Raw genomic sequence first — 27549 nt, 5'->3', positions numbered from 1 at the left:
TGCCTTACCCCACATGGACACAGATGCCCCCAACTGGGGATGGGCGGTTCTGTCTTGCAAACTGTCACCCAGGTTACCCCTGTGGGTGTGCTACGTTCTGTCCCTAACCCAAAAAGTCCAGCTCCACATCTTTGGCTCTCACTTTCTGGAGCCGGGCCTTTCCTTTGATGGCCATGCGGAGCCTTGCTACATCCCTGTCACCTTGTTTCACCTGTCCCCATCTCTTCTCTTTGCTTCCTGTGCTGTCCTTCTGTGTTTTCCTAACATCCCAGAGCACTGTGACCTCCTTTCTATGTCGGCGGTGTCACCCAGGCTTTGCTGGAAATATCAAGTGGCAGCCTGGGCATTTAGGGTCTGTTAGTAAGGAAACATGTGAGTGCTGTATCCTAAGAGCGTTGCGCTGGGTCTCGATAGCCCGGGATCCTGATGCCCATGAGGCCAGCCTGGGTTGTGTGGGCAGAGTGGATGTTGGCAGTGAGCTCTTATTTTTAAGGACATAATGGACTGGAAGCACAAGGCAGCTGAGAAGATAAAGAAGCCAGCTCTATGCCCTTTTCTCAGCTCTTAAAATAATCTAGCACTCAGACTAAATAAATCTCACCTCTCACCCGGCAGGGAGGGAGCGGTGGCCTCTGAGTGCGAAGGAGCAGGGACCATAGAGTGGCTGTGGGTGTGTTACATAATGATCTAGCCAAGGACAGTGGCCAGTCTGCCACACTTGGTCCTCCTCCCCAGACATGGGTGCTTGAGCCTAGATGGAGGATGGGCAGGGATGCCAGCCTCTGACCATCAGAAGAAGGATGTGGTTGGGGAGCTGAAGTATCAAGGGTGGTAATGTAGCTAGAGAGCCAGCCTCCAGGCTGTTGGGCCAGCTGCTTGGCTAGGGGTGGGAGGTGGCTTCATCTTCACGGGTGAGGCATGCTCTGGCCTGTCCCCATCTTGCCGATATCCTCACCTTGCTGATAGCCTCTCCTTTGTTTCTTTGAAGGATGGAGGCTGTACATGTCCAGGAGATGTCGCCAAAGCCTTTGGTAAGTACCAGGGACAGCCCTGCCATTATGGAGGAAAGAGAGGTTGACGGAGGAGGAGGAGCTCTGGGCGGCTTGGAAGAACCAGATGGAGGAGGGAACCCCCGAGGGGCTTCTGGGCTTATTGGGAGTTTTCTTTGCCTAGATTTCATTCCCATCTGATAAAATCCTGGCTCAGTTTTGGTTCGGGTCTGTAGCTGAGCAAGCTGGGTGCTCAGCATGTGGATCTTTGGTGATGTCATGCCAGCCAGGAGTGGGTCAAATTGTGATGTTTTCATTGAGCATGAGAACACCCAGGGCACCTGTGATCCTGCACAGTATATGCTGTGTGGAGACCACCAGGCTGTTTTGACTCAACCTGGAGCAGTCTCCCCACCCCCCACTCACCCCACCCCACCCCGACCCGGACTGTGAGAGTCCTCACCTTATCTTGGCTGTCCTCAGTCTTCAGTCTCCGCTGGAGGCTGACCAGCCTGCTCTCCACTAGAGGGCAGCAGTGCCCAGTGTAAGCCAGGAGGGCCTGGAGGGCCTCTGGGGTCCTGGTTTTTGCTCCACACTGTCCGACACATCAGCAAAGGGACAGGGTGGTAAAACAGGGCTGCAGAGCCTTGTGCTGGCTGCTTAGTTTCCAAATCCACGTAGAAACCAGAACTAGCTTCCATGCTCTAAACTGTTAAGTGGTATATTACACCACACCACACCACACCACCCACGCACGCACGCACACACGCCGTGGTAGAAAACTTTTTGACTTAGTAACAAAAATTGGCTTTTTAATATTTGAATTACGTGTATTGTATGTGTGCAGGCACACGCATGTGGAGGCCAGAGAGCATCTTATAGGAGTCCGATCTCTCCTTCCACCTTGTGGATCTGGGGGAATCAAACTCAATTGTTAAAGCTGGGCAGCAAGTGCCTTCACCTGATGAGCCATGAGCCTCTGTTCTGTTTCTAAGGTAGTGACAGAGGCAGGCAGATAGTGTTCCTGCTGGCAGGGTTTCTTAGCAACCCAAAGAATATCATAAAAAACAAAGTGCCCCAGGCCAGCTGTGGAAGGAAACAAACCCTGTATCTATTCCATCTGGCCTGTTTTATGGTCTGGAGGACAGAGGCCCCAGGAAAGAATGACATGGTCATCGTCCTACAGTTCAGTGCAGGAGAACTCCAGCTCTCTTGTCCAGCTCTCCTTAAGCATCACTTAGTGTGTGTGTGACTTCCTTCTGGTACCCCCCATGAACCACAGCACAAAGCAGGAGCTGAACACATTTAAAAAGCCCTGTCCTGAAAGTACCTTGTTCCTGAGCTCGGGACTGGCCCTTGGCTCCTCCGCTCTCCCCTGACATTCTCCCTGCTCTGTTGAAGCGCAGTCTTGCATGCACTGAGAAGTGAGAGAGGGGCCTTGCCTAGGAAAAGCCAATTGGGAAACCAGTTGAATGTGGAGAACTACAAATCACCAGGAACCATTTAACAGTTACATTGAACAGATCTGTGCTCAGGGTCCCGAGGTTGACTTCCTTCATCTGGAGGTCTGGCCAGACCAGTTATCCCACTGTCCCCCTGAAGATCACAGCTGGAGTCAGCGCTGGTGTCTGGGAGCTGCTGACAGCACACTGTGGAGTTCCTGCTGTGCCTTACTTACCAGGGGCCAGCCTCACTCAGCATCCCTTTCTAACAGCAGAGTGGGATTGAAACCACGTATACCCCGGGGGTGGGGGACTTCCTTAGAAGTGACATCACGACTGCTTTTAGGCTGCTGTTGATCTGCCCAGTTACTCAGCACCCTGTTAGAAGTCACTGTAGTTCTAAATCCCTCAGTGACTCAGGAGAGGCATCCTTGCTAGTGTTTCCTTTCTGAGTCCACTTTTCTGATGACAGAAGTTAATTTGGTTCATGGCTGAGGAGGTTGGGCCGCTCAAGAGCACAGCATTGGTGCTTGCCTGATCCCTAGAGAGGATCGTCTCACTGTCCCACAGCCCGACAGAGGTTGCGCATGGGGAAAGAGCAAGTGTGTTTTACAGAGCTACTGAGATCTTTATGACTATGTGTAACCTGCATGACTTCCCAGGGGCCTCACCTTCAGAATCCATCCCCTTAGGAAACTGGGGGTGGGGGATTAGTTTGCAATATATGGACTCAACTATAGCGCATTGTATTTGATATTCAGTTACCCAAGAACAGCGGATAAAGATCACTTCAAATGTTGTCGAATTGTTTCTGGTTTTGAGATGGAGTCTTACCTAGCTCAGGCTAGCTATGAGACATGCTTCCTGAGACGCGTGCAATGCTTCATGTTTTTGTGGATCTAAAGGAGCAAGACCTGTTTGGAAGGTGTCCTAGCCAGTCACTGATACCTTCAAGGCAGTGCTGACTGTCCCTTCCCCGCCCCCACCTCCAACCCCCAGTGCCCCTGACTCCCTGCAGTCTTCTGTCTTGGGAGGAGGCTGAGCCATTTTGTGATCAGAGTCAGGGAGGCACAGCGGGCGGGCGGGACTCTTTCCAGACTCTGTATTCTCTGAGAGCGTCTCTGTCCTGCCCCTTTGTCCATCCCTTGGCATGTAGGAGCCGGTGCAGACTTTGTCATGCTGGGAGGCATGTTTTCAGGCCACACCGAGTGTGCAGGAGAGGTGATCGAGAGGAACGGGCAGAAGCTGAAACTCTTCTATGGCATGAGCTCGGACACGGCCATGAAGAAACACGCGGGAGGAGTCGCTGAGTACAGGTATGGCTGCCACGTGACTTAGGCTGTGTCCACCAGCCTGGCTAGCTATTCTGGTCCCCTTATAGGGAGGGGCTAGAAAACATAGCCAGCATCTTGGTATGGAACACCAACTTTCATCCGGTTAGCATTTGTGAAAGCAAGTGTGGAAAAGTTGGGGGTGTGATTATAGGTGTCAGTCTGGGAGGGGCACGTGGCTGAATGGGAGTATTGCCTTGGACTGAAAGAGTCCTCACTGAACATCCCCTGTCACCTCTCACCTCTAGCCTAAGATAATCTATTCTGCGAGCTTCAGGATGAAGAATAATCTCTCACGGTATAGCAAACAGGTGGGGCCTTTCAGAGAGGACACTGTTGGCCACGGTACTTCATTTAGGCCAGTCACCTGCCCCCAGGCTCTGACAGGTGCCCCGGGCAGTGTTTCCAGCTGGTTACCTGTATCATCAGACTGCAGAATCAGACTCTAGGCCGATGCATGGTTTTAAAACCCACAATCTCTCCAAGGTCACCTGGTCCTTCCCATTCTCCTCCAGAGTAGCCTTATGTAAGAAGCCCATGACAGAGCAGACCCAGAATTACCACCCAGCTCCAAAGAGCTGTCCCTGCAGCTCATCACAGCCAGCTCTGCGGACAGGCTATATGAAGGACACAGGACAGAAGGTCTCACGTACTTCAAAATCTCTGGACTCCCATGAGGATGGGAAGCCTACCCTGGCTGGCTCATTCCCGCTGTGTCCAGATACTAGCCCCGCAGCCAGAAGATTGTCGTTGTTGTGGCAGGGTGTGTAATTCTGTCATAATGTGTAAGGGGAAATCACGTGACTCCACCGAGAGGCAGCAGCAGTAGTGTGGGATGTTCTCGGGTACGGCACGCTAACTCCAGTTGCCATTACCCCTAGTCATTTCTCTTCAAGTGGGAACCTTGATAAACATAGTGCTCCAGTAGTGGGGAGCTGGGTGGGCAAGAGGTATGGGGTCAGCCTCAGTGAGAAGTGGCACACACTCCTTGTCGTCACGTCAGAGCCCCTCCCTGCCACGGTACCTGGATGTTGGCACCAAGAAGCCCACTGTTCAACCAGCAGCCAGTTTTCTTCTTCTGAGGACCACGGGGAGGGGAGTCTGTGCTGGACCAAGACGAATCTGAGCCACGTGGCTGAGTGGCCACTCTGTGCTCCGTTTGAAGTACAATCCCCCCCCCCCCGGGCTGTCGCTGTTGCAGAGAGTCCTCAAAAGAGCAGATAGGGAAAAGCGGGGCAGGCTGCAACAATACAGATGCCAGGAGCAGAGGGAGAAGCCATCTGGGTGGCAGGGTGTTCAGGAAGTTCAGCAGGGTGGAGGTGCCATGGAAACACCGAGCCTGGGTTCTGGAAACGAGTTCAGATCTTAGAGTGCTTTGCTCAGAATGCTGAAGGAAGCAGGACCTCCATCCAGTTAGCCTGAGCATCACGAGCCTACCCCGCTCTGTCTCTGGCACTTGCAGCCTCACCACCATGACCTGACCGTCACCCGAGGACGACTCCCTGCTCTGACCTCACGTTTAACTGCTGCCAAGCTGTTCGTGCTGGGCTAGCTGCCTGCCTGTCATTAGCGCGTACTTGCATGTTACAGATGAGCAGATTTGGCGGTCCAACAGTGACTCACCAAAGAGGATGCCACCTTAGCAAAGGGGAAAGAATTCAGGAAGGCCACGAACCGTCTGAAAAGAATGCGATGGCAGCTCTTGTGGGCACACACGGGCATGTGTCAGTCTCAGGTCACAGAGTTCTGGATGTGTCAGTGACCCTGGTTTCTTGAGCCCTGTGTGCTGTACCAGCCACCAAGCAGCCGATCGTCCAGCCAGTGGCTTAAGGTGCTAGAGTTCATGAAAGGGAGCACAGATGTTAACAGAAGACAAGTTTACATCCTTTTTGAGTTCTAGACAATGAGTTTCAATTTTTCTAGTTGATGACTAGGCACAGAAAGTTCTAGAATTTGGGTACTTGTTAGGATTTGCCTGGTTCTCGACTTCTGTGATGCTGCTGCAAAAGCATGCACAGACTGTGTCTCCATTTTGCAGGATCAAGGTCTGCTTTGTGATACAGGCTGTTTCCTGGTGGTCTTGGGATGAAGGAAACAAGGGGATAGCTAGATGTTGCATGGTGTCCATGTGTTAGACCCAGTCCGAATTTCTAAGCACTGCTCTGAAAATGTGGAGATGCCACCCAAGGTGCTGAGGGTTCTCCACTCACAAAGCTCTCACCCTTGCTCCGAGCAGTGGGTTTGGTGACACACGGGAGCAAATGGAGCTGATGGGAGGTAGGACCTGGCAAAGGACAGGCAGGCTGGAGGGGATGCAGTGCTGCATCTCCTATGTCCTAGGCAGACCTGTGTTGTCCATGGTGCGGACATTTAGCACCCACAGAGCTGGTGCTTAGGGAAGCAACCCTCCGTGTGTTTTCTGTCAGTGAAGGAGGATGGATGGAGGTGCCAGGGCAGGAGGTGGTATCAGGAGGCAACCTAGCAGGTCTGTTTTCCCCAGGGAGGAATTAGGACATTGGCCGTTTGGTGGCTGGTCCCAGTAGGAACTATAGGGGTAGAGGTACATTGCTAAGGAGAATGTCACTCCTGGGGACTCAGGGGGCAGGTGTCTCCATCTCTGTCTCATATTGCTGACCCAGACTTCTCTTGGTGAGCAGGGAAGTTCGTATCAGGTTAGAGGAGTGCTCCGTCTGCTAGGGCCTTGGCAGGGATGGCAGAATGGGGTAAAACCCCTCCGTGGATATAACACTGCCGTTGCCCTCATGGACTCACTGAAGCTGTGGTTACGTGGATCAGATTTGCACTGGATGGGGGAGGGCCTTATGACACCCCACCCCTCACTAAGGAGCTGTAGCCAAGCTGGGGGAGGGGCAGTCATTTTTCTTCAGTGGGGTGACCACTGGTAAGGAGCCCATGCTGTAGGAAACAACCTCCACCTATGTCATGAAGGGACTCAATTCAGTGGGTTACATGAAAACGAATAAAACGAAAAGACATGAGAACCAGCGACCCTTATGGGGAAAGAGAAGGGCTTTGGTGGGAGCAGGAGCAGGATGAGAGAAGGTAATGGAGAGCGAAAATGCCCAAAATACAGCATCTCCATGTATGAAACTGTCAACGGAATAAAGGCTGTAGCAGGCATAAGTCTGCCTGGGTGATAAGAGAAAACAAACTGGATTAACCCTCCTCCTCTCTTCTCTCTCCCCCCCCCAGGGCCTCTGAGGGCAAAACTGTGGAAGTGCCTTACAAAGGGGACGTAGAGAACACAATCCGGGACATCCTTGGAGGACTGAGGTCTACCTGTACCTACGTAGGGGCTGCCAAGCTCAAGGAGCTCAGCAGGAGGGCCACGTTCATCCGGGTGACCCAGCAGCACAACACAGTGTTTGGCTAACTGCGGAGCCTCGGAGGTGTTGAGCTGAGTAGAGGCCACCTCTGGCCACGCTTCCCCCATCCCTTTGTCTGTCATAGCAGGCTGGCTGCTCTGCATGGTGGGACACTGCCACCACTGACGCTGACATTGAGTCCTTGTCCTGATCTTGCACCCAGAGGCCTTGGGCCTTGCCCTGGTGTGCCCGTGTGGAGCCCAGAAGCAGGGTGCTCCTGGGGCCCTGGGTCAGCACCTAGAACTCATTGTCTCCTTGTTTCAACCACGCCTTGCACCCTTGCCTTCCTCTAAAGGACGATGGTTTCACTTTTAATAGAATGCTGTGATCTTGATTGAGTGCTGGAGTTTGCATGTTCAGGAGCATAGTTGTATCAAGTCACGCTGTGAGTCGGGAAAGTCTTCCCAGCCAGGTAAGTGACCCTCAACTGTTAACTCACAAGGCCCCTGGCTGGGGAAGAGGTGTGGTGTGAGCCTAAGTAACTCCCACCTCCTGCTTCCGCTGCTGGGCAGGGTCAATGGACATGAAGAATCCTGCCCCTGTGTTCTCCCCGAAGCCCTTTCTGGGAACAGGTCTTGTCGCCCTCCCTGTCTGAGCTGCTTGTAACTGGCAAGCCAGCCCTGTTTTAGACTCTCATGTAGTGTTTTTTTTTTTCTTTTCCTCATGTAGTTTTATCACATACACAGACCCCATCAGACTCTTTCCTTTCCCTTCTCAGTCCCAACTTGAAGGCCAGCCCCTCATTCTTTTTAAAGACAGGATCTAGCCCAGTTTGACCTCAAACCTGCAATCCCCCTGCTTCAGCCCAGCTAGGCTGGCCCCTCTCCAAGATGTTACAAGCCATCTTGAAGTCCCACAGATGTTTTATGAAAAGGTTACAAGGAAATCTTGCTGAAAACCAAGTGTTTGCAGCCTAAAGGGGCTTAAAATGGGAATTAGAGGAAGCCCCTTATATTAATACTTCCTAGGAAGAGCCATATAGCTCTGCAGTCGGGAGGCCATCATTGGTTGGTAAGAGGGACTCTGTCTTGGAAAAAGACCCCAGTTACCCCTGAGAGCTGTCCTGCAGTGGGTCAAAGTACCAATGTCCATGAGCGTCAGGCTGTTTTTCTAACAGGGTCCATCAGCAGGTACAGGAGTATGTTTTCTTTGAAAAGGCAAGTATGACATGAGTAGATAAGGATTGGTATTGCTGAGTGAGGATTAGTTAGTTGCCGGGTGTCTACAGTACCTGCTGCTGTGAGAAAGTTCCAGCCACACCAGTACGTGGGAGATTGCCAGCCCACTTCTAGTCTGGTATTTTAAGGCTGCATTTAAAGTCTGGGAAGTTTGCATTCTGAACCTTTCTCCAATCCCCCCTCCCAAGGCCAGAAGAGTAGTTCGTAGGCCTGTGGAAATGTGAATGGCTGCACTTGGGAGGACTATATGATGGATGCGTTCACTACTTTCCTCACCGCAATGACCAAATGCCTGAAAGAGGCAGCGTAAGGGAGGACGGATGTTTTCTAGCTCAAAGTTGAAGTGATACTGTCCATCATGGCGGGCAAGGATGGGAGTGGCCGGCAGCTGTGGCCACACAGACTGTGTGCTTACACCTTTGCAAAGCAGGAAATCAGAGAGCATGACTACTCATGCTCCATCTGGTTTCCCCCTATCCCCTTTATCCAGTCCAGGTCCCCAACCCATGGGACGGTGCCCCACACTTTCAGGTTGGGTCTTCCCTTCTCAGTGAAGCCTCTTCAGAAACACCCTCACAGATACTCCCATAAAGTGTTTCCCCTTGGTGATGTAAACATAGGTTGACAAAATTAATCATCACAAAAGTCACTGCACAAGAGGATATTCAATGCAAACAAAATGTGGCACTTGTCTAGAGGACCCTACTTCCTCTCTGTCCCATCTGTGCCAAGTGTCAGCTTCTTTGGAGCATGTGTTTCATATTTAAGCTCTGAAGTCTGTTTAAGGAGCCTAGACAAAGTGGGAAGAAAAGGAAAGCATAAGTCCATTGAAGTGGCCCCACAGCTGTAAGGAAGGACTGTTCAGACCTGTGCCTTTCCCCAGACTTCTGGTGGCGTGATGAGCTATCCATCCCCTGTCTTTCTTAGGCCTGGCCCCTGTGTTAACACTGCAGCATGCACCACTGTGGGGGACATTGGCCTGAGTGTGTCATAACGTGTCCAGCATGGGGGCTGCTCCAGAATGGTCCTGCCCTGGGCTTTTCTTTTCCCCACTGTGCTGGTCAGCTGGGTCACCAGCTGGTCAACATGCTGGTCAGCACTGTTCTCTGTAAGCCTCGTTGCAGGCTTGTGGTTTTGTGTATCCAAAGGCAGGCAGGCCCCTTGCCATCTAGTTCCAGGCAGATGATGGCCAAGCTCTTGCAAAGCCCCAGACACCAGGGTCATCTTGAGGCAGAGGCTTCAGAAAAAGAAAACACGTTCCCTTTCCTGTAGCAAGTCCGTGATGGGAATGGGCCTAGAGGATCTACTGGAGAGCATTCTTCAGTCCAGGCAGCAAATACAACATGGACAGAGAAGTCCTGTTGTCCGTGCACAGGACTTTCTATGATGGAGTGTGAGGTATGGTAGCAGAAGTGGCCGTGGTTCTGAGAGCACGAGGCTGCCTGTTCCCATCCCTGTAGACAGGGAAGCAGAGAGAGAAACGTTGCCATTCACCTATCAGAGAGCATCTTCTTGGAAAGGCAAGCACAACCCTGGAGTGGAGGAGCAGGAACTGGGTACCTTTGGTCTCAGACTGGTGCAATGCGTCTTCCAGTTTCAAGGCACGCCTCAGAATAGCACACCAAGCTGTGCATTTTTCCTATTCAGCCTTTTGAGTTCTCCTAGCCACAAGGAATCTGTCACTGTCGAGTAAGCAGGAAGAGGGCTTACACCACTGCACACCAGGAACAGCCCTTCTAGTCTGGTCTACTGAGGTGTCCTACCATGATACTCATTCTGCCCCCCAATCCCCAGACTAAAATACAGTATCTAGAACCCCAAATCCTTGTTTCAGGAGCCTGTGCTGCCTGATTTGATGGGATGGGTCCTAATTGGATAGATCAAAAATATAACCAAGAAGGAGATGGAAGCAAAGAGTTCCCATTCTTCCCTGGCTGGGTGAAGACTCAACTATTGCCAACATTCTTTCTCCCTGGTGCAAGCTCAGCTTTCTTTGTCTTTGTCTTTGTCTTTGTTTTTGTTTTTGTTTTGAGACAGGGTTTCTTTGTGTACCAGCCTTGGCTGTCCTGGAACTCCCTCTGTAGACCAGGCTGGCCTTGAACTCACAGAGATCCACCTGCTCTGCCTCCTGAGTGCTAGGATTAAGGTTGTGTGCCACCACTGCCCAGCTTCAGCTTTCAATTAGAGGAGCTCCCAAGGCACATGGATAGAAGCACAGCACACCTGGGGGCTGCTGCTTCTGGGAGGCCTGAGTTTCCTAGGCAACCACTAAGCTACATCTCTTCAAAGCTGAGCCCAACACCAACCTGTGCACAATACTCTCGAGACAGACATGGAGGTGCTTCTTGTGCCAGAGACTTCTCCTCCACAGGTTTTTAAGAAGCACACACTGGGTGGGTGGGCAACACACTCATCAACTCCAGAACCCTTACCAGTTGGAGCAAAACGGAAGAAAGCACATTGATAATGCCACCTAAGGTACAAAGCTGGCAATCATTTGAGAAGAACGACCTAGAATGTTGAGCAGATAGGAGATGCGGATTGGGGACATCCATGCCTCATGTGACTCCCCACCACCATTCTCCCCAGGGTGACGTGACATGGTAGAGGTAGTGAAGAGGAACTCACACTGTTTTCTCAGCCACAGCTTTCTCTAGGGACCTGACAGAAGACAGAGACACAAGTTTGCAATTGGCACTGTTATTTTATTATTAGTACGAGTATTATACAATAAACTTGTACTGGTATACAGACGATTTATTTAAAACAATTTTGTTCAAATTTTGAATCAAACATTGTTTTATTATAATAATGAAATAATTTCTACCTAGAAAACCTGCAAGCACCATCAAAGAAAGGGACCATAAAATTCAATAAACAGACTCGAGTGTATCCTACAAATAGACACACCACGATTAGAAAATAGAATATGAATTCTTCCATTTTTTTAATATTTGTTTTAAAAAAGCTAGTGCAAGTACAACATTTTACACTGGAATTACAGAGTATGCACGCATATGGAAAAGGTCTCCTGTCACAATAAAAGCTCTTAACTATGTATGCACTTAAAGTTTCTTTTCAATAAGGTGCAAAAAACTTTTTTCCCCCTAGTTTTTCACATGGTAGTACCCTCAGCCCAAGTTTTGGTGTCTGCTTCCCCTTGGCCTGTGGGAGGCATACAAATGGAAATTGGAGGGTTTGGGAACCTGATGTGAAAATCTTCACTGGTTCAGATTTCAGGTTCTTTAGGGCCAAGACTCTACTGGTTAGAGATGAAGACTGTCTTACTGAAAGGCCACCACAAATACTGACAGGACTCCTCTGCAACCCCCTTTCAGCTGACACCACCTGGGATTACACTTGAGCAGTGCGGGTGGGGGAGGGGGCAGTAGTCAAAGAGTAGGACCAGTACCATGGTGGGTTGTCAGGGTTACGCCTCACTGACTCAACAGTTCATCCCACTCTTGGTCTAGAGAATAACTTCAGAGTAGGTGGCTCGTGTAAGAACCAAGAGAAACCTATGCACCATCGTTCTGGGTAAGTGATCTCTCAAGACAACAGTTCTAAACCAGTGTCACCTCAGCTGGGTAGTCTAGGGGACAGTGTGTTATCTCAGTAATGGTTACTGTAAACAGTGCTTCCCACACAGGCCTTCAGATTGGCCATCCAGATAGCAAAGGAGCAAGAAAACACGAGTGGATGGAGTCTCCAAGTGATCTGTAGTGGAAGACTTGAGTCCTTTCAGATAAAAAGTGTTGGGGAGGTTCCTGTAGACTGTATAGATGCTACCTATTGGCCAAACACAATTCATGTGAGTACAGGTGAAGCTCCTGTAGGCAGGTGTCAGGAGGTGAAACGCTGAAGCCACTGTCCCCTCTGCCTCTGTCAAGGTGAATGTCAGCTACCAGAACTTGCACAGTAAGGGAGGGGACGCAAACCCAAATTTAAGACTCAAAGCCAGGGTCCGTTACTGCCCCTAAACTGTCCAATTTGAACCACCCAGCTCAACTGTTGAACAGGAATCCAATCTGAGCAACTGCTCTGCCTTCTTCTGGCCTCTACTTGAGAAACATCAAAATGAAAGCCAGTCATTCAAACTGAAAGTGATGTTTTCCCCCCCCGTGTAATTGAGGTGGGGGGTGGGAGGCAGAAGGAAAGCTCAACTTTCTCTTTTTTTTGTCCCCACGTGAGTCCTGTCTTACTGGGAAGAGGATCCCTTATAGAAACACTTCATGTTCAGGATTATATTCTTTGGGTTTATAGGAACAGGAAGTGCTGAAATGTCAGACATCATCCAAAGAAAAGAAGTTGCAATGGCTTGAGAAGGGAACTTAGAGAAGTACTTCCGGCCTAGGAATGGACAGTATCCTCAAACAGTGGAATACAGTTTCCCATCCTTCACACAAGAGCCGCATGTAACAAAACAGAACAGTAAGCATAGCTATAGTATAGTTGAAGAGCCTCTGACGTCGTAATTCTTCCAGGCCATAACCATACAAATTGGATCATCAAGACAACAAATTTCTATATACAAGAAAAATAAAACCCCAGAACATGTAACTGTCAACCCTCCTGTTTTGTATTTTTTTACACACAAAATATGAAACTCATGGTTCCAACAGATCTGTCTCTTTCAAACACTGAATCATTTCAACATTCATTTTTCTTTTGTGCAATTTTTAAAAAGAAAAATTATCTGTACTCCCCAAAGTGAGTGCCTCAAAAAAAAAATCCCCCCCCTTTGGCTGCTCAAATTAGGTGTACTTGAAAGAAAATAAAACAAAACAAAAAAACTTCCTACAAGGTATAGTGCTACAAGAAAAAAGCCTACCAGTAAGGTAACATTTGAAGCGAGGTCATCTATGTGAAAGGAATCTCAGCTCCAGAGTAGAGATGTGCAAACTGTTTGGAGTTGCCATAGGAACAGAAACACAGCACTGTCCATGGAAAAGGGAAGAAACCAACCCAACACAATAGGTCATACGTATGTGCTTTATAAAAAAGTAGATTCTCTAGAGTTATTACTCCATTTTTCTTTAAATTCTCTATTTCAGAAATTCTGGGTTCAAAACACAACCGTAGAAGCAAAGGCCTTTGCTCCACTTTTAAAAAAAAATATAATTCTCTTGCCTTTCATCTCAACCGCCAAAGAAACTGGATTGGGCCCTGGAGACTGAGGCCCTGTATTCCCCTGGAGTCAAAGAGGGGCCGACTAGGAAATTGGAAGTGCAGAGGGTTTCCAGGAGAGAATGGACCAGTTTGTTGAGCTGCTTGTGTGGCTCAGGAAACAGTTGCCATGCCAACCACCTCAGCTCAAAAAGTCTGGCTTTCTATCCCAAGAGCTCTGCCTCCTCACCCATGTCTGAAATAGGTGGTAGTGTCTTCAAAAGCATCTACAAAATAGGTTTCCTTAGTAGTCACAGATGTTAAAGGGTATTGTCAATTGTTTCCTTAAAAAAAAAAAAAAGAAGAAGGAAGGAAAATCCAAAGCTACGACAAAAACAGATTTTGGCAACATATTTCAGTAAAGATCAAACTATGTGCAAAGAGTGGATTTTCTGATCACTAGGAGCTACTGTTCGTCTTGAACGTGCAGCATTATATTGCAATCTGTGCAGTAGCTAAGGAGCAATCCACACGATGCGGGGAAATCCAAACATTCCTTGAAATTGTACAACCCTACTCCAGAGCAGTCCAAAGTGCTGTTGCTGAACACGTCTGTGTTCCACACACACACCAGCCCCATCCCTGAGTAAGAGGTGTGAAAGGTTCCACCGAGTTCCTTGCAGGGGAGAAGGAAGGATGCTGCCACTTCCTGATTGGGGTAAGGGGAGGGGAGGAACCCAACAAGCTCACCTAACAGAAAACATACAAGGTCAGGATTCAGAGTTAAGGACGTTCTGTTACCACCACCACCACCACCGCAAAAATCAGGCCATCTCAAACTGAGCTGGAAGAATTGAGAAAAGCAAAATGTGACCAACATAGACGATTATCCTGCAAGTCCAAAACAAAACAAAAGAAATTGCAATTTGGATTTCCACTTTTAAAAAGATTTGAGGTAAGTGGCATCCATGGCCTTCTCTCCCCAATCCCTACCCCACCCCTGCTGACCCCAAGGTGGCCCAGACAAACTGAAATAATTCTAAAGTTAAACATTCTAAGGAACAGTCATTTTATATATTTAGAAATCCCTAGAAAGAGAGGTTCTTGTTTGTTGGTTTCTTATTAGTAATATTACTATGTTTTCTTTTCGCCCTGACTAATTTCTTGGTGATTGTGTTCCATTGTAAACGCAAAAGGCCTGCTGTTATTTGTTTAAAAACGGAAAGCAGGAAAAAGGAGAAGGAAAGACGGCTGTTGGTAAATATTGCCAAGAGGACAGGTAGAGAGGCGCGTGGCCCATCCTTGTATGAAGATGGCACAGCCATCACTGTGCTCCCTACAGAAGAAGGGTGACCGCAGCTGCTCCAGGAGCCTCTCAGGCCCCACCAATGTCTGCAAACCAGAGGTGGCTCCTGCCTCCGTGTGCTCTTCCTGTTTGAAGAGAAAGCTGTCACAGGGAATGGTGGCTGTGCTGGCCAGGTGGTCCCCTCCAAAGCCACTGGTGGGCATGCTCAGAACACACGCACATATGCAGTAAGTTGTTTGTGCTCAAAGGCAGAGATCGAAGTCTCCAAGACACCGAAGGGACTGAAAAATGGGTTGACTGCAGCCCATGTGGCTCCAGAGCATGTCCTAGGAACTGTCTGCCTCCTTAGGGCATTCCAGGCTCACTACAGAGCGGAGCGGAGGGCCTTCCCAGAGTGCAGAGTGATGGACCTTCGTGGCGCTTCCCTCCGGGCTCCTCAGATGGCTGGCTCTGTGTCCTGGTGACAGACACACAGGCTCCCTACTCCAGTACTCTGCATCCACATTAGGGGAAAGCAAGGCGGCTTGCCTCTCCTTGCTCCGTCCCCCCCCCCGGCCTTTCCCTGGCCAGCAAGGGGAAGGAAGGTCGACTCACAGAACAAGGAAGAAGCCAAAAGGGGATGAATTTTAACTAGATAGAGCATTATTGGCACACAAAGTATTGCACATGCTAAGAGTGAGGGAATGAAATGGGACAAATGCTTTAGAAGAACCAATGATTTTTGTAATTCCTATACCTGAATTAGAACCACAAAAGTTATGATATTCCTATTGCTCTGAACTGTGTGTTTACCTAGTTTAGTGTTGGTTTTGTGGATACAGTCAGTTCAGTCCTTGAAGTAAGCCAGAAAGTGGTGTCTGTGTTTTCTGAGCTCCCAGGAGCTGGTGTAAATAGTGGCACACAGCACCTCTGTGGCAGCCTCCTATTCCTCTTACCATCAAAGGTTTAAAAAAAAAAAAAAAAAAAAAAAACAACAACAATAACAAAAACCTACTAAGTGCAAGTGCCCTGAGCAGAATATATGGAAGATTAAGCAAGGTCTCTGAACAGAAACATTAAAGAAAATAAAAAACCACAGCACTAAATAAGCAATGTGACTGCGAGAACAGGCCCACCCAGCTCTGTTAGCATGCTGAGAGGGTAATGGATTTTAGGGGGAGGCCAGCTATTCTGAACCTCCTCAAAGGGTTTTGGTACATCCCAGAGCAAAATCGTTAGTCACAATGAGAGCCACTGTGAATGGAGACTGTACAGCCAACGCCTGGGTTGTACGAGGGAGGAGAGGTCTCTTTTTCTAATTTGAGAAATGGAAGAAGTCCTTTCTGTTTTTTAATGGTTAAAAGGAAAGTCAAATAAGTACTTATTTGGGTTAGTTGCAACCAAGTAAGAATATTTAAAAATGTCTCTCTTATTTATAAAACTTGGTTTAAAGTACTTTAAGATACACTCAGACTCCATACATGATATTTTAATCTCTGGGAATGAAAACTTGTGACTTTATGGAATACCCTTTCTGGGTTTTGTACCAAATATTAAATCTTGGTTTGATTTCAAATAGAAAAAAAAAAAAGTCACTCTGAAAAAAAAAAATTAACACTTTTTCCCCCCCAGAAACAACAGCAACAAAAAAACACTTGCTCACATATATAAAATGTCTGTATGGAAAACTCTCAGAGAATCTGAAGAAACTCTCAGATCTGGCTTCTCGTGACAGATGTGGCAGGTGACAAAATGAAGCGGAAAGGAACAGAACCTTCTAAGAGTGGCCTAGGGTCTAGGCAGGTTAGAAAGGAATTTTGCTACATTTATTTATGCTCGATCAACCCCCCCCCCCAAACCTTTCCCACAATGTTATTGGATAAAAACTGCAGGAATATCACACAAATTATAAACTCAAGATGTGCAAATCGCAAAGTTCTTTAGGAGTTCACCCTAAAAACACCGGGCAAAAATGAGTGTCTTTTCTCCCTGTGTTTTCTCAGTCTCTCTGCCAACTCTGCATATGCCTTGAACTCTCTCTCCAACGTCAAAGTGACAAGTGCCCGCATGGTGGTCATCTATTGTCACGTACTAGTTCATAATTCACATTCATCCCTTTAAACCAGACAGACTGGAGCTTCTGATTGCTGGCGCATGACGTGAGCAATCCTGCAGAGCCGAAATGTAGTTACAGTGTTGGAAAAAAAAAAAAAAAAAATCAGAAGCAACTTAGGTTTGTCTTTTCTTGCCAAAGAGTTTAAAGTTAGATACAGTACTCGTTGAATGACAGACCAAGACGTTTGGTTAACAAGTCTGCGCAGCATTTTTAACTGCTTAAGAGATAGTAATAGGTGTGCGTCTTCCAGATCTAATTCTTCACGTCACGCTGGGATTGAGGGAAAAAAAGGGAAAAAAAAAAAAAAAGCGGCACCGGAGTCGTCCATAGTCATGAACTAGAAAACAGTACTAGATCTAAAAGACGGGAAAGAAGCTGTGGGCTCAGCTCGGAGAGCTGCCTGGCTCTCTCAGGAGGGGAGCCTGTGTTTTCTTCCTGGGAGCAAAAGTCAATGCAAATAACCTGATTGGTTTTCATAACACTGCCGTGGCCAGTGTGGACACTCCTTCTGTCTCCCAGCCCCACTGCCACCTGCCTGACCAGGAGTGACCTGAGCAAGGACTTCCCTGCCCACCATGACACCTGGTGACGTCACTGGACTGGTAAAGCAGAAATGAAATCCCACGTGTGGCAGCTGCTCTTAAAAAAAAAAAATCTCAGTGCAGTCAGGCCCCATGGGGGGAAATATATATATATGATTAAAAGTTGCTTTTTATTGTAAAATATGTTGGAGAGAACCACATTCTTTGAAACTAGTTTCCCATCTGCCATCTGATACCTCCCTATGATGCCCTGAAGCTGGGTTCCCATGGATGACTTTGCATGTAGGAAACCCAGGTCCCCCAATCCCATGCCCAGAGTGAGCAAGCAAGGGAGAGAGGGAGGCAGAGAAAGAGAGACCGTCACTCACCACCATGGCACCCATGCACCCCTTCACAGGGACACACCCAGTCACCCTTGCAGGTCACTTCCCACTGAATTTGCTCTTGAAAACCAGTGAGAACTGATGCCCCGTGGCTCTGTGCTGCTGGAGAAAGCAGGTGCTGAGAAAGCCACATTCGGGGCCACCTAGGATGCCCGGGACCTCGGGAGCTTCACAGCCACGGTTCTGACCACCCTTCACCCGCCAGCTCCTCAACAGACACTTGCAGACAATGCAAATGCACCATTCTCCTGCGACACACCTGTGTGACTCTAATGACAAGGTTAGAACTCAAACCTTAAGTAAGAGGATAACATGTAAATACTGTGTTATTTAGCCTACAGTACAGTAATCTGGATACAGACAGCAAAGGAGGCCCCCCCGGCCTCCGCTGCCGGCACGGTCTCTACTTGCCCACATTAGATCGGCCTTCGATGCAGATTTTAACCTCCTGAGGAATGAGCGAAGGCTTGGGAAGAGTCAAAGGTGGCTCGTCCTCCGACTTCTCCAGTTTGCGGGTCTCCGGCGCCGACCACCTCCTCTTCCTTGGTGCTGTGGGCTTGCTCGGTTCTATTTTGGTGAGGAAAGGTGCTGCAGGCAATCCTATTTTTTCTGGAAACTTCAGTTCACCATTCTCAGAGAGCACCTGGGTGCCTCCCTGGTTGATTCCGTTTTCTTGCTCGGCATATCTGTGTCTGCTGCCCGCTAGGTTGTCGGTCTTTGCGTGTTTCAGCAGGACACTGGCAGGGTCCACGGGCTGGCCCTTTTTAACAGAGCCATTCTTCAGGTTCTTGAGGGTGAGCGAGATGCAGACGTCCCCAACGGAGAGTTTGGAACACGGCAGATCAAAGAGCTGGCTGGTTCGCTCGGGACAGCAGGACGACCAGCCCTGTCCAAACACAAAAAAAGGATACTCTACCAAAACTTCAACACTGACCTGTGGAAACAGAAGCAGAGGGAGAAGGAAGGTAGGAGATATTAGAAAATGGTTCATGTGTCATTTTTGCATGTGACCACACATGTGTGTGTGTGTATGTGCGTGCGTGCATGTGTGCGTGCGTATGTATGCACAGAGGCCAGGGTTCATAGGTGTGAATTCTTCAGACATCCACTTTTTCCCCCCATTGGATAATTTGTCTTCATTAAATTTTCTTTTAAAAATTACATTGGGGAATTCCATATATACATATGTGTGTGTGTGTGTGTGTGTGTGTGTGGAATATATATATATATATATATTCCACACACACACACACACATATAAAACCATATCTACTCCCCATTCCCCCTTCTAACTTCCCTCACATTCCCCAACATGCTTCCCTTCAAATTTCATGTCTTTTAAAATAACCCATTGAGACCATGCAGTACTCCCTTATGTGCACAGGTGTGGAGCCAGCCACTGGGACGTGGGAACCCCACCAGTGGTCGCACCCTCTAAAGATTCTTCCTACCACAGCAGCCATCCGCTACCACACTGCCAACAGCATAGAGGTCAAAGCGCTGAGAACAAGGGACCGAGTGATCGGCTCTAAACAGGACAGCTCTATCAAGCCCCCTCCCCAAGGATCAGGGCGCATCATGGAAGAGGAGAAAAGAATGTAACAGACAGAGGCCAGGAGGAGTGGTCTGAAGCGCTAGCTTCCAGACAGGATATTGTGATTGCAGCCATCCACTCCCCACCCCCCACCCCCCGGAAATGAGGTCTCTCAATGGCCTGGAGCTCATCAAGTAGGTTGGGCTGGTTGGCCAACGAGTCTTGAGGAACCTGTCTCTGCCTCCCCAGGGCTGGGTTTACAAGTGCATGCCTCCACACTCAGCTGTTTCACATGGGTCCTCATGCTTGTGCGGAAAGTACTTTACCCACTGAGCCATCTCCCTAGCAACCCCCCCACGCCCCCCCCACCTCCACCATAAGACATGCAAGGGCTGGATGAGAACAAAAACTAAGAGTTTGTGTACCAGCCTCTCCCCTGCAGCAATACTGTGGAACAAAGGCGCTCACTATTAGAAGCAGTTGTACTCATTATATTCAGACCCCAGCAGAAGCTCAAGAGACAAGTGTCAAGTCCATTTATCATTTCAAATATTTTACTACATACCTGCTCTGTAGAGGGTCTGTTAAAACCATTCACTGACCTACAGCCATGACAAAATGCCTACGTTGAGTTCAATTGTGAGGCTCTGCAGGGACTCAGAAGCCCAGCTACAGCCACGCTAAATTCTGGTCAGACTAGGATGCTAATAAACTCCATGAAGAAGGTGTCTATCTGTGTGCCACTGGATTCCTAGCCCTTGAAAGTGGGGGATGAGCACAATGCTTGTAACCAGTGAACTTTTAATGTCCTAAGAATTTGAGGGCGCATCATCAATAAGGGCTAACTAGGGAGGCCTTTCCCAGGACCCTGAAGGATGGGCAATACTGGAGGGATTTGGAGAGTGCACACTGTGGGGACAGATAGTTCAAGTGCATGGTCCAGCCACAACGTCAGGCCTGAGGCTTGACTCAGTCTCTGGGTTTATTCGACCAATGAGTAATGAACTGAACTGAAGCCCAGTTTTGTATGCCAAGGTCTCACACTGTCTACCCCTGAGTTAATCCCACTATGTGGACTTCTCAAATTACTGGGCTTCATTTCTTTATTGGATCCATAAAGCATGGAAGTATTTTTAGAAAGAAAAAATCACAGTGCATGCTATTTAGAGGGAAATATCATTCCTCTGGACTATTTTAATCACATTAAGGCTGCTGAAATTTTTCTGATCTCTCTATAGTGGTCAGCAGTCAATGCAGTGACTCATTAAACCAGTTAATGTGCTAAGAAGTGTCTAGTGAGTGCTCAGCCTTAGATAGGACATCTGTGTTAACCACCTGCCAAGACTCAGAACATCTCGGAAGAGGGCGGAAAGACTGTAGGAGCTGGAGGATGGAGGAGTGATGTGCAGTTGCTGTCTCTGGGACATGATATGACCATTGCACCTGCAGGTTCACTGCAGCTATGATCCCCTGCCCCAGACCCAGCCAATAAGGTCAGCCAACATTCTAACAGGCAGAACTAATTTGACATTGTGAGTTACCGAAAGGAGGAGACAAAGTAGGCAGCGGGGTATGTTGGGGGTGCAGGTGATCAACATGCATTGTTTACATGTATGAAATTGTCAAGAATAAATAAAAGGTATTCTATGAAATTTTTTCTAAGTGCCTACTATGTCAAATGCTCCGACTTCACAAAAGTATTTTTTAATGCTCATAACATACTAGTAAGATGAGTAGTAGCATTTCAGCTTTCTAAATCTATAAGTAGTAAAATCGTTTCCCTGATATTATAGCTATTAGCCAATGGAATTAAGATTGAATCTAGGTCTTAGACTAGATCCCCTCCCTGCGACAAACATCCCCTTTTCTCTATGCCTCCTGCTCTCTACCTACATGGACAGTGACATTACAATATGGTAAAGAGGCAACTTAACATTTCCATCACAGTGGTTTCAACTAAGTGTGCGTGCAGTGAATGTGTACTAAATGCAAGAGATTGTGGAAGAGGACTTGTGTAAAGCAAAGGTCCTCGTCTTCTGGGAGACAGACATCTTCTCAGGAGCTTATAGGCTAGATACCGGCTACCCAGTTACCTGAATATACACCCATTTGGATGTCTCATCAGCAACCCAGCCACAATAAAAGAGAAACATACTTCCTGATGCTACCTCCCTTGTCCCCTCCCCATCCTATTCTTCAAGTTCTTCAGAGCAAATCCCTGGAAATCACAATACCTTCCCTTCTTTCTTTCATACTACCCACATCCAAATCACAGGTCAATTCTACCAGTTCCTCTTCCCAGACGTCTGGACAATTTCTCATGATGTCCACCACCTGAGTTTTGGCCAAGCCCAGCATGTACTTGGGGGAAAAAATGTCACTGGAACCAGCCCCACAGGACTCTCCTGCTACCACTTCTCACCTCACACAGCAACATTGCTTTTTTGCGTGTCTTTAACTCTAAGACACACACGTCCTACCCAGTCTGTGCACTGCACTCCCTACATATGAGGCTCTGTTCGATTTGGTGCCTTCCCATTTCCCCAGACAGCGCCTCGCTGACATCCTGTTCCACACAGTGGCCACCCCTGGCCTCCTTCCAGACACCGGCTCTTCCTCACTTATACTTTGATGCACTATTTTTGGACCTTACTCCTCATCTGTCACTTATTCCCCTACACTAACACTGCTATGCCCGGAGTCTAGGATGCTCTCTAAGAGATGCGTGTCTCCTAACTGGAAAACACTGCACAAGGAGAGGTGGCCAACAGAAGATGCTGCTTAAGACAATGGATAAACTTCATTTTTTTTTTTTTTTTTAAAAATTGTATTTAAAGTCACAGCTATCACAACGGTCCATCCTCAGGGTCTATGTCTGCCCCATTGGCAACTTTCTAGGCTGGGCCATAGCTGTCCCTCTAAGTGCCTCTGCCAGCTGCGGAGTAGGCCATAACTTCATGGGGTTATGCTCCAATTCCTCTCCCCCTTTCTTTCTCCATTTTATCAGGGATGCAAACATTTTCCATGATGGTCTTGATTAAGCCCCTAGAAACAGCAAGTCTTTGTTAGGGATACCTCTCATTTTTAGGGGCTGATCACTTCCTACCCTCTCCCCTTATCCCTGTCCTCCTGCCCTACTCAGAACAAGCATACCTACTTCCTTCCTACACCCTCCTAAACCGACTCCAATGAAGCCATCTCCTCCAGCTTCCCTCCTGGATGGAGGAAGCCAGACAATGGAAGCAATGAGGCCTTGCTTCTGGGCTCGTAATCATGGGCCACCTTCATATTGCAGCTAAGGACTAGCTTTTAACATTACATTTAGCTCTTCTCTGTGAAAAACAACATAAAATCCCTACAGCAACTTAGTCGTCAACTACTGTATCTAAATACACGCACACTTATATAGTTCCGCTGTATGACTGCATTTTCAATCTTAGATTAGTGCTGCATCTATACAAACACATATGGACATCTCACCAAAAGCAGGCCAGAAGGAAAACAAAACGTCTGTTGTGTAAGCGTCTCTCTCCTTCCTTCCCGAGACTCCCTGCTTCCACAAATGTGAAGGGCATCTGCTTTACCAAGCGCTCCTCCCTCACCCCAAGTTAATGGCGTCTCCTGCATACAACTTCTGCCTGGAGCTAGAAGTCATCGAGTTTCTCAGAAACTGCTTTTCAGTAAGTCAGTCTTGTTTTGGGTCAGAATACTGAGCTGGGAACTCCTGATTGCCTGTGATGGGAGATCATAGATTCTCTTTTTTCCTGTAGTTTCTGCCTGCTCTTTTCCTCCAAGAAGGATTTGCAGGACTAGGTTCCCAATGTGAGGCAAACCGGAGAACTCCACAGTGCCGATGAAGGGGCAGAGTGGGAGCTACTGACTTCAGTTTTTAAAAATCACTAATAAAAATCATCAAGCTCTTCAGTGAAGTGTGAAAGGATCTGTGAACATTCTATTTAAAGCAGCTAGTCACATGACTCAGCCTTTGGTGAAAGCATTTTGGGGTTGCTCAGAAAACCCACATCCTTGCACTGGGACACCTTCAAACACAAACCCTAAACCACAGGTCATGGAATGGCTCCCAGTACTCTCCAATGGGAAGGCGCCATCAGGAGGCTCATGGTTGGCCAAGATGGACACTGTCCAACAAGTGACCAGACAGCTGATGTTTACACAGTTTCTATCCCATCCATGTGCCTTAACATTATGGGCTGGAGAGGTATCTTGATGATAGGGTGATAGCTGAGCATGCATCAGGCCCTGGATTCAATCCCTAGCAAAGACAGACAGACAGGAACATGTACATACATACAAATGCTTGCATGTGTGCACATACACACACATACACACACACACACACAGAGAGAGAGAGAGAGGAGAGAGAGAGAGAGAGAGAGAGAGAGAGAGAGAGAGAGAGAGAGAGAGAGAGAATCCGCTGTGATAGCCCATGTGTGCATTGTAGCTATTGTGAAGTTGTAGCAGGGGGCTCACAGCCTATATTACACAGTGATGCTGTACTTCAAAACACAAAACAAGCCCCAAAACAACAATAAAAAACTTTTATTACATTTAGCATTGAAACAAAAAACAAAAGTGATCAAAGCCTCAGCAACGCATGGAGGAAAACCTCAAGATGCATGCTGCTAAGTGAAAGAAGCCAGTCTGACAGGTGGCATCCTACATGATCCCAACTATGGGCCATTCTGGATAGGAACAAAACTAGTCACAGTAAAGACTGGTGGTTCTTAGTGCTCTGAGGTGTGACACTGGGAGATGGGCAAACATGTAAAGCATAAAGGATACTTAGAGTGGTTAAACTATTCTGGATGGTACTGTAATGCTGGCTATGGGGCCCGCTGCATTGACTAAAACTCACAGAAGGTACAATGCAGAGTAAACTCTAATGCAAACTGTGGCTGTAGTCAATAACAGTCTGTTGATAACTGGCTCAGTTATAAAAAATTTGATATATAGTGCAAGGAGGGTTTTTTTTTTTGTGGTTTTGTGTTTTCCAATTGGGGCCTAGAGATACAGCTCAAAGGTCAAGAGCATGTACTGTTCTTCCAGAGGGCCTGAGTTTGATTCCCAGCACCTGTGAGAGGTGACTGACCTATGTCAGTTATAATTCCAGTTCCAGGGACACTCAATGCTCCTTCTGGGTTCTATGGGCATTGCACTGACATATACAAACTCACACATGGAATATACACATACTTAAAAATAAATAAAAGTATTTGTCAAATTTATTTTTACATCTACCTGTCTGGCTATCTTTCTAATGTGTGTGTGTGTGTGTGTGTGTGCGTGCTTGTGTGCAGAAGTCAGAGGACAACTTGTGGGAGTTGGTTCTCTCGTTTTATTAGGTGAATTCTAGGGGCTAAACTCACCTTGTCAGCCTGTATGGCAAGTGCCTTCACCAGTCCCCAGCACAAGATTGTAACAATAAAGAAAACGTGTGTGTGTGTGTGTGAGAGAGAGAGAGAGAGGGGGGGGGATGAGGAGAGAGAGAGAGAGAGAGAGAGAGAGAGAGAGAGAGAGAGAGAAGATGAGAGAGAGAAAGAAAACTTCTAAATACACACAGAATCTAGAGAACAGCCTTGGGTATTCCTTAGGCTCTATCTATCATCTACCATCTATCTATCTATCTATCTATCTATCTATCTATCTATCTATCTATCTATCTATCTACCTACCTACCTACCTATCAATCTATCATCTACCTATCATCTATCTCTCTATCATCTATCAACCTATCTATCATCTATCCATCCATCTGTTATCTATCTAGCCATCCATCTATCATCTATCTAGCCATCTATCATCTATCTATCAATCAATCATCTATGTATTTATTGAGACAGGGTCTCTTACTGGTCTTGAACTAGTGTAGGTTAGGCTGGCCAGCCAGTGTGCCTCAGGGATCTTCCTGTCTCTGCCTCCCCAGCACTGGGATCACAAGGGTATTTTACCACACTTGACTTTCTGTGTGGGTTCTGGGGATCAAGTTCAGGTGTGCCCAGCTAGGCTATCTCCCAGCCTCTAATAGAAAATGTGAAAAAAGAAAGTCTCGACACTCAGGAGTCTGGCAGGGCAACTGTCAAGAGCTCAAGGTTAGTCTAGGTGACTCCTCAAGACAAAATGAAATAAAGCCAAGCCATAATAACTATGGTCCAAAGCAACCTGTCATCAAGAATAAGACCATGAAGTAGAGGACACTTATACCCCGTAAAGGTTGAAGAACAACACATTTCTTCTGTTTTGTTTTTGAGATGGGTCTTGCTGTGATGCCCAGGCTCCTCTCAAATTTCCAGGCTCAAGCAATCCTCCTGCCCAGGTAGCTAGGACTATGGTCCTGTGCCACCACATGGGTCAAAAGACACATACAAACAAGTGTGGTTTGATGCAGTTTCCCAGAGGGAGGAGACTTTTGATATCAGAACTGAGTGGTAGTGAGATAATTACCTATCTACAACTGGTCCATAAACCTAGCACATGGCCTTTACTCAGGCCACTGAGCATCTATACTTTGATGAATTTGGTTTTTTTTTCTACCATACTGAACAGTAGATACTGTTGAGTAGTTAAGGGACTGACTATTCAAGCTTATTTGCTGCTTGCTTGAGAGCCTGGACTATTTTTAGGATCTGGTTAATCCATTAAAACACTGCCACCAGTGACTCACATTCCCCAGCAGTCAAACTGAGAAAGAGTGGAATGAAAGAAAAACCATCAGGGCACACACAGTGAGCACAGCATCATAGCCTTCCATAGGAACACGTGCACCTGCTCACACTGGGAGAAGAAAACAGCAGTGACTATTAAGGAGCCACCAAGGAAGCAAGGGAAGCATTCACCTCAGGAGGACCTGGGAAGTGATAGACAGCCCTAATAACATGGAGCTCTGCGCTGAGAGCACAGCCAGAAGGAAGCGTCAGGCTAGAGCACTTTACAGATGGAACACTTTATGAAGGCACCGCTGAGCACATCCTGGGTGCTCCAGAAAAGCTGATGTCCAGGAGCATAGGACAGAGGTGGGCCGGCTGCTTTGCCAGTGGGACACTGCAGGACGGAAGTCAAAGACACCCATTGGGGCACTCTCATACAGGAGCTCTCCCAAGTAGTGACCCTGCTGTCAACTCACAGATCCTTTATTTTGTACATGGGTGCTCCTGCTGATCTGGAGGGGTGGGCCCCCCAGTGCTAGCTCATGTCCAGCTCCAACTGATGGCTGGATGCACATGTTCATGCAGGCTAGCTTGTGTCTACTTAGATTGCCTAGTGGAAGTGGCAATAACGGTTGTCCTCTGCATGGGAGCAGACAACAAGGACACAGGCATGCTCGGGGCAGCTTGCTGTGTTCACTGAGGAAGGCAGCTTTCTGACCAGGGTTGAGGAGACTGCCTGTCTTCCCATTCATTCTTTTTAGAGCATGTGATGCTGCCTTTTCTCTTCGTCAGCCCACCTCCTCTTTCTCAGGGTTAAAGCCACCTACAGTACAGGGAACACAGTGCCAGGTGCCAGGGCTGCTAGATGGTGAAGGGCAGAGTCAGACAGTCTTTTTTTCACTTGAGGTGTCTTTCGATATGTTTTCCCAGCAGATAATTTGCTTCCTAAGCAACAATACCATAATATTCATTCCTTTTTCTTTTCCTTTTCTAAAAGACCATGCTTTACTCTGCAGCCCACAGTTGAGGCATGCCCAAGGCTTATAGCTTCATACTTGGAGAACAGTAAGTAGGTTACATTTGGGAGTGAGCCCAAAGGAAGCGCAGTTGTTGTCCTGTGGGGCTCCCAAGCTGAACCAAGGCACAGCAGGAGCGGGAACCCTGCCCCTGCCTTTGTGGAATGTGCTACCTGTCCACCTAAAGAGGAAAGAGGCTTGCTTCCCTCAGCCAACACAGGGAGTGATAGCAATGCTTCTAGCTTTCCCCACGGCACTATTCTACAAGGGTAGAAGAGTGCAGTGTCCCGCAAAGCCACCATCTCTGTGGGCAACAAACACAGAACAGCACTACTACCTCATGTGAACGCCAGACAGAGACAACCCTAAAGGCATCTTTCCACAAGAGCAGTTAGGATTCAGCTTCTTAAAAATAGTCACCAAGGGCCTGGGAACATGGCTTAGTGGGTAAGGGCACTTGCCAGGCAAACAGAAGGACCTGAGTTTGAATCCTCAACACCCACATCAAAATCCAGGGTGGCTGTAACTCCAGCATTGGAGAGCAGACAGCTTTCTGAGACTTGCTGGCCAGTCAGC

The 27549-nt window shown here is 47.8% G+C and overlaps 2 protein-coding genes across 12 annotated transcripts in view; one reads left to right on the top strand and one right to left on the bottom strand.

The window, feature by feature from the left end:
* Positions 1-12893, top strand: part of Gmpr (guanosine monophosphate reductase) — a 45949-nt gene extending 33056 nt beyond the window's left edge. The window contains exons 7-10 of the mRNA XM_028867707.2: positions 989-1031; positions 3588-3747; positions 6976-7560; positions 12590-12893. Coding sequence (XP_028723540.1) covers positions 989-1031; positions 3588-3747; positions 6976-7156 — 384 coding nt within the window. The 3' untranslated portion in view covers positions 7157-7560; positions 12590-12893. The remainder of the gene's footprint in view (positions 1-988; positions 1032-3587; positions 3748-6975; positions 7561-12589) is intronic.
* Atxn1 (ataxin 1) overlaps positions 11011-27549 on the bottom strand; it is a 415680-nt gene continuing 399141 nt past the window's right edge. For all 11 annotated transcript variants that reach the window (XM_028867699.2, XM_028867693.2, XM_028867696.2 and 8 more), the window contains one exon: positions 11011-18692. In XM_028867699.2, the coding sequence (XP_028723532.1) occupies positions 18162-18692 (531 nt within the window). In that variant the 3' untranslated portion in view covers positions 11011-18161. The remainder of the gene's footprint in view (positions 18693-27549) is intronic.

This window comes from Peromyscus leucopus, chromosome 5, assembly GCF_004664715.2.
Source record: "Peromyscus leucopus breed LL Stock chromosome 5, UCI_PerLeu_2.1, whole genome shotgun sequence".
NCBI classification, from domain to species: domain Eukaryota; kingdom Metazoa; phylum Chordata; class Mammalia; order Rodentia; family Cricetidae; genus Peromyscus; species Peromyscus leucopus.
The sequence above is the reverse complement of the archived record's forward strand: the minus strand, read 5'-3'. Positions and strand labels throughout refer to the sequence as shown.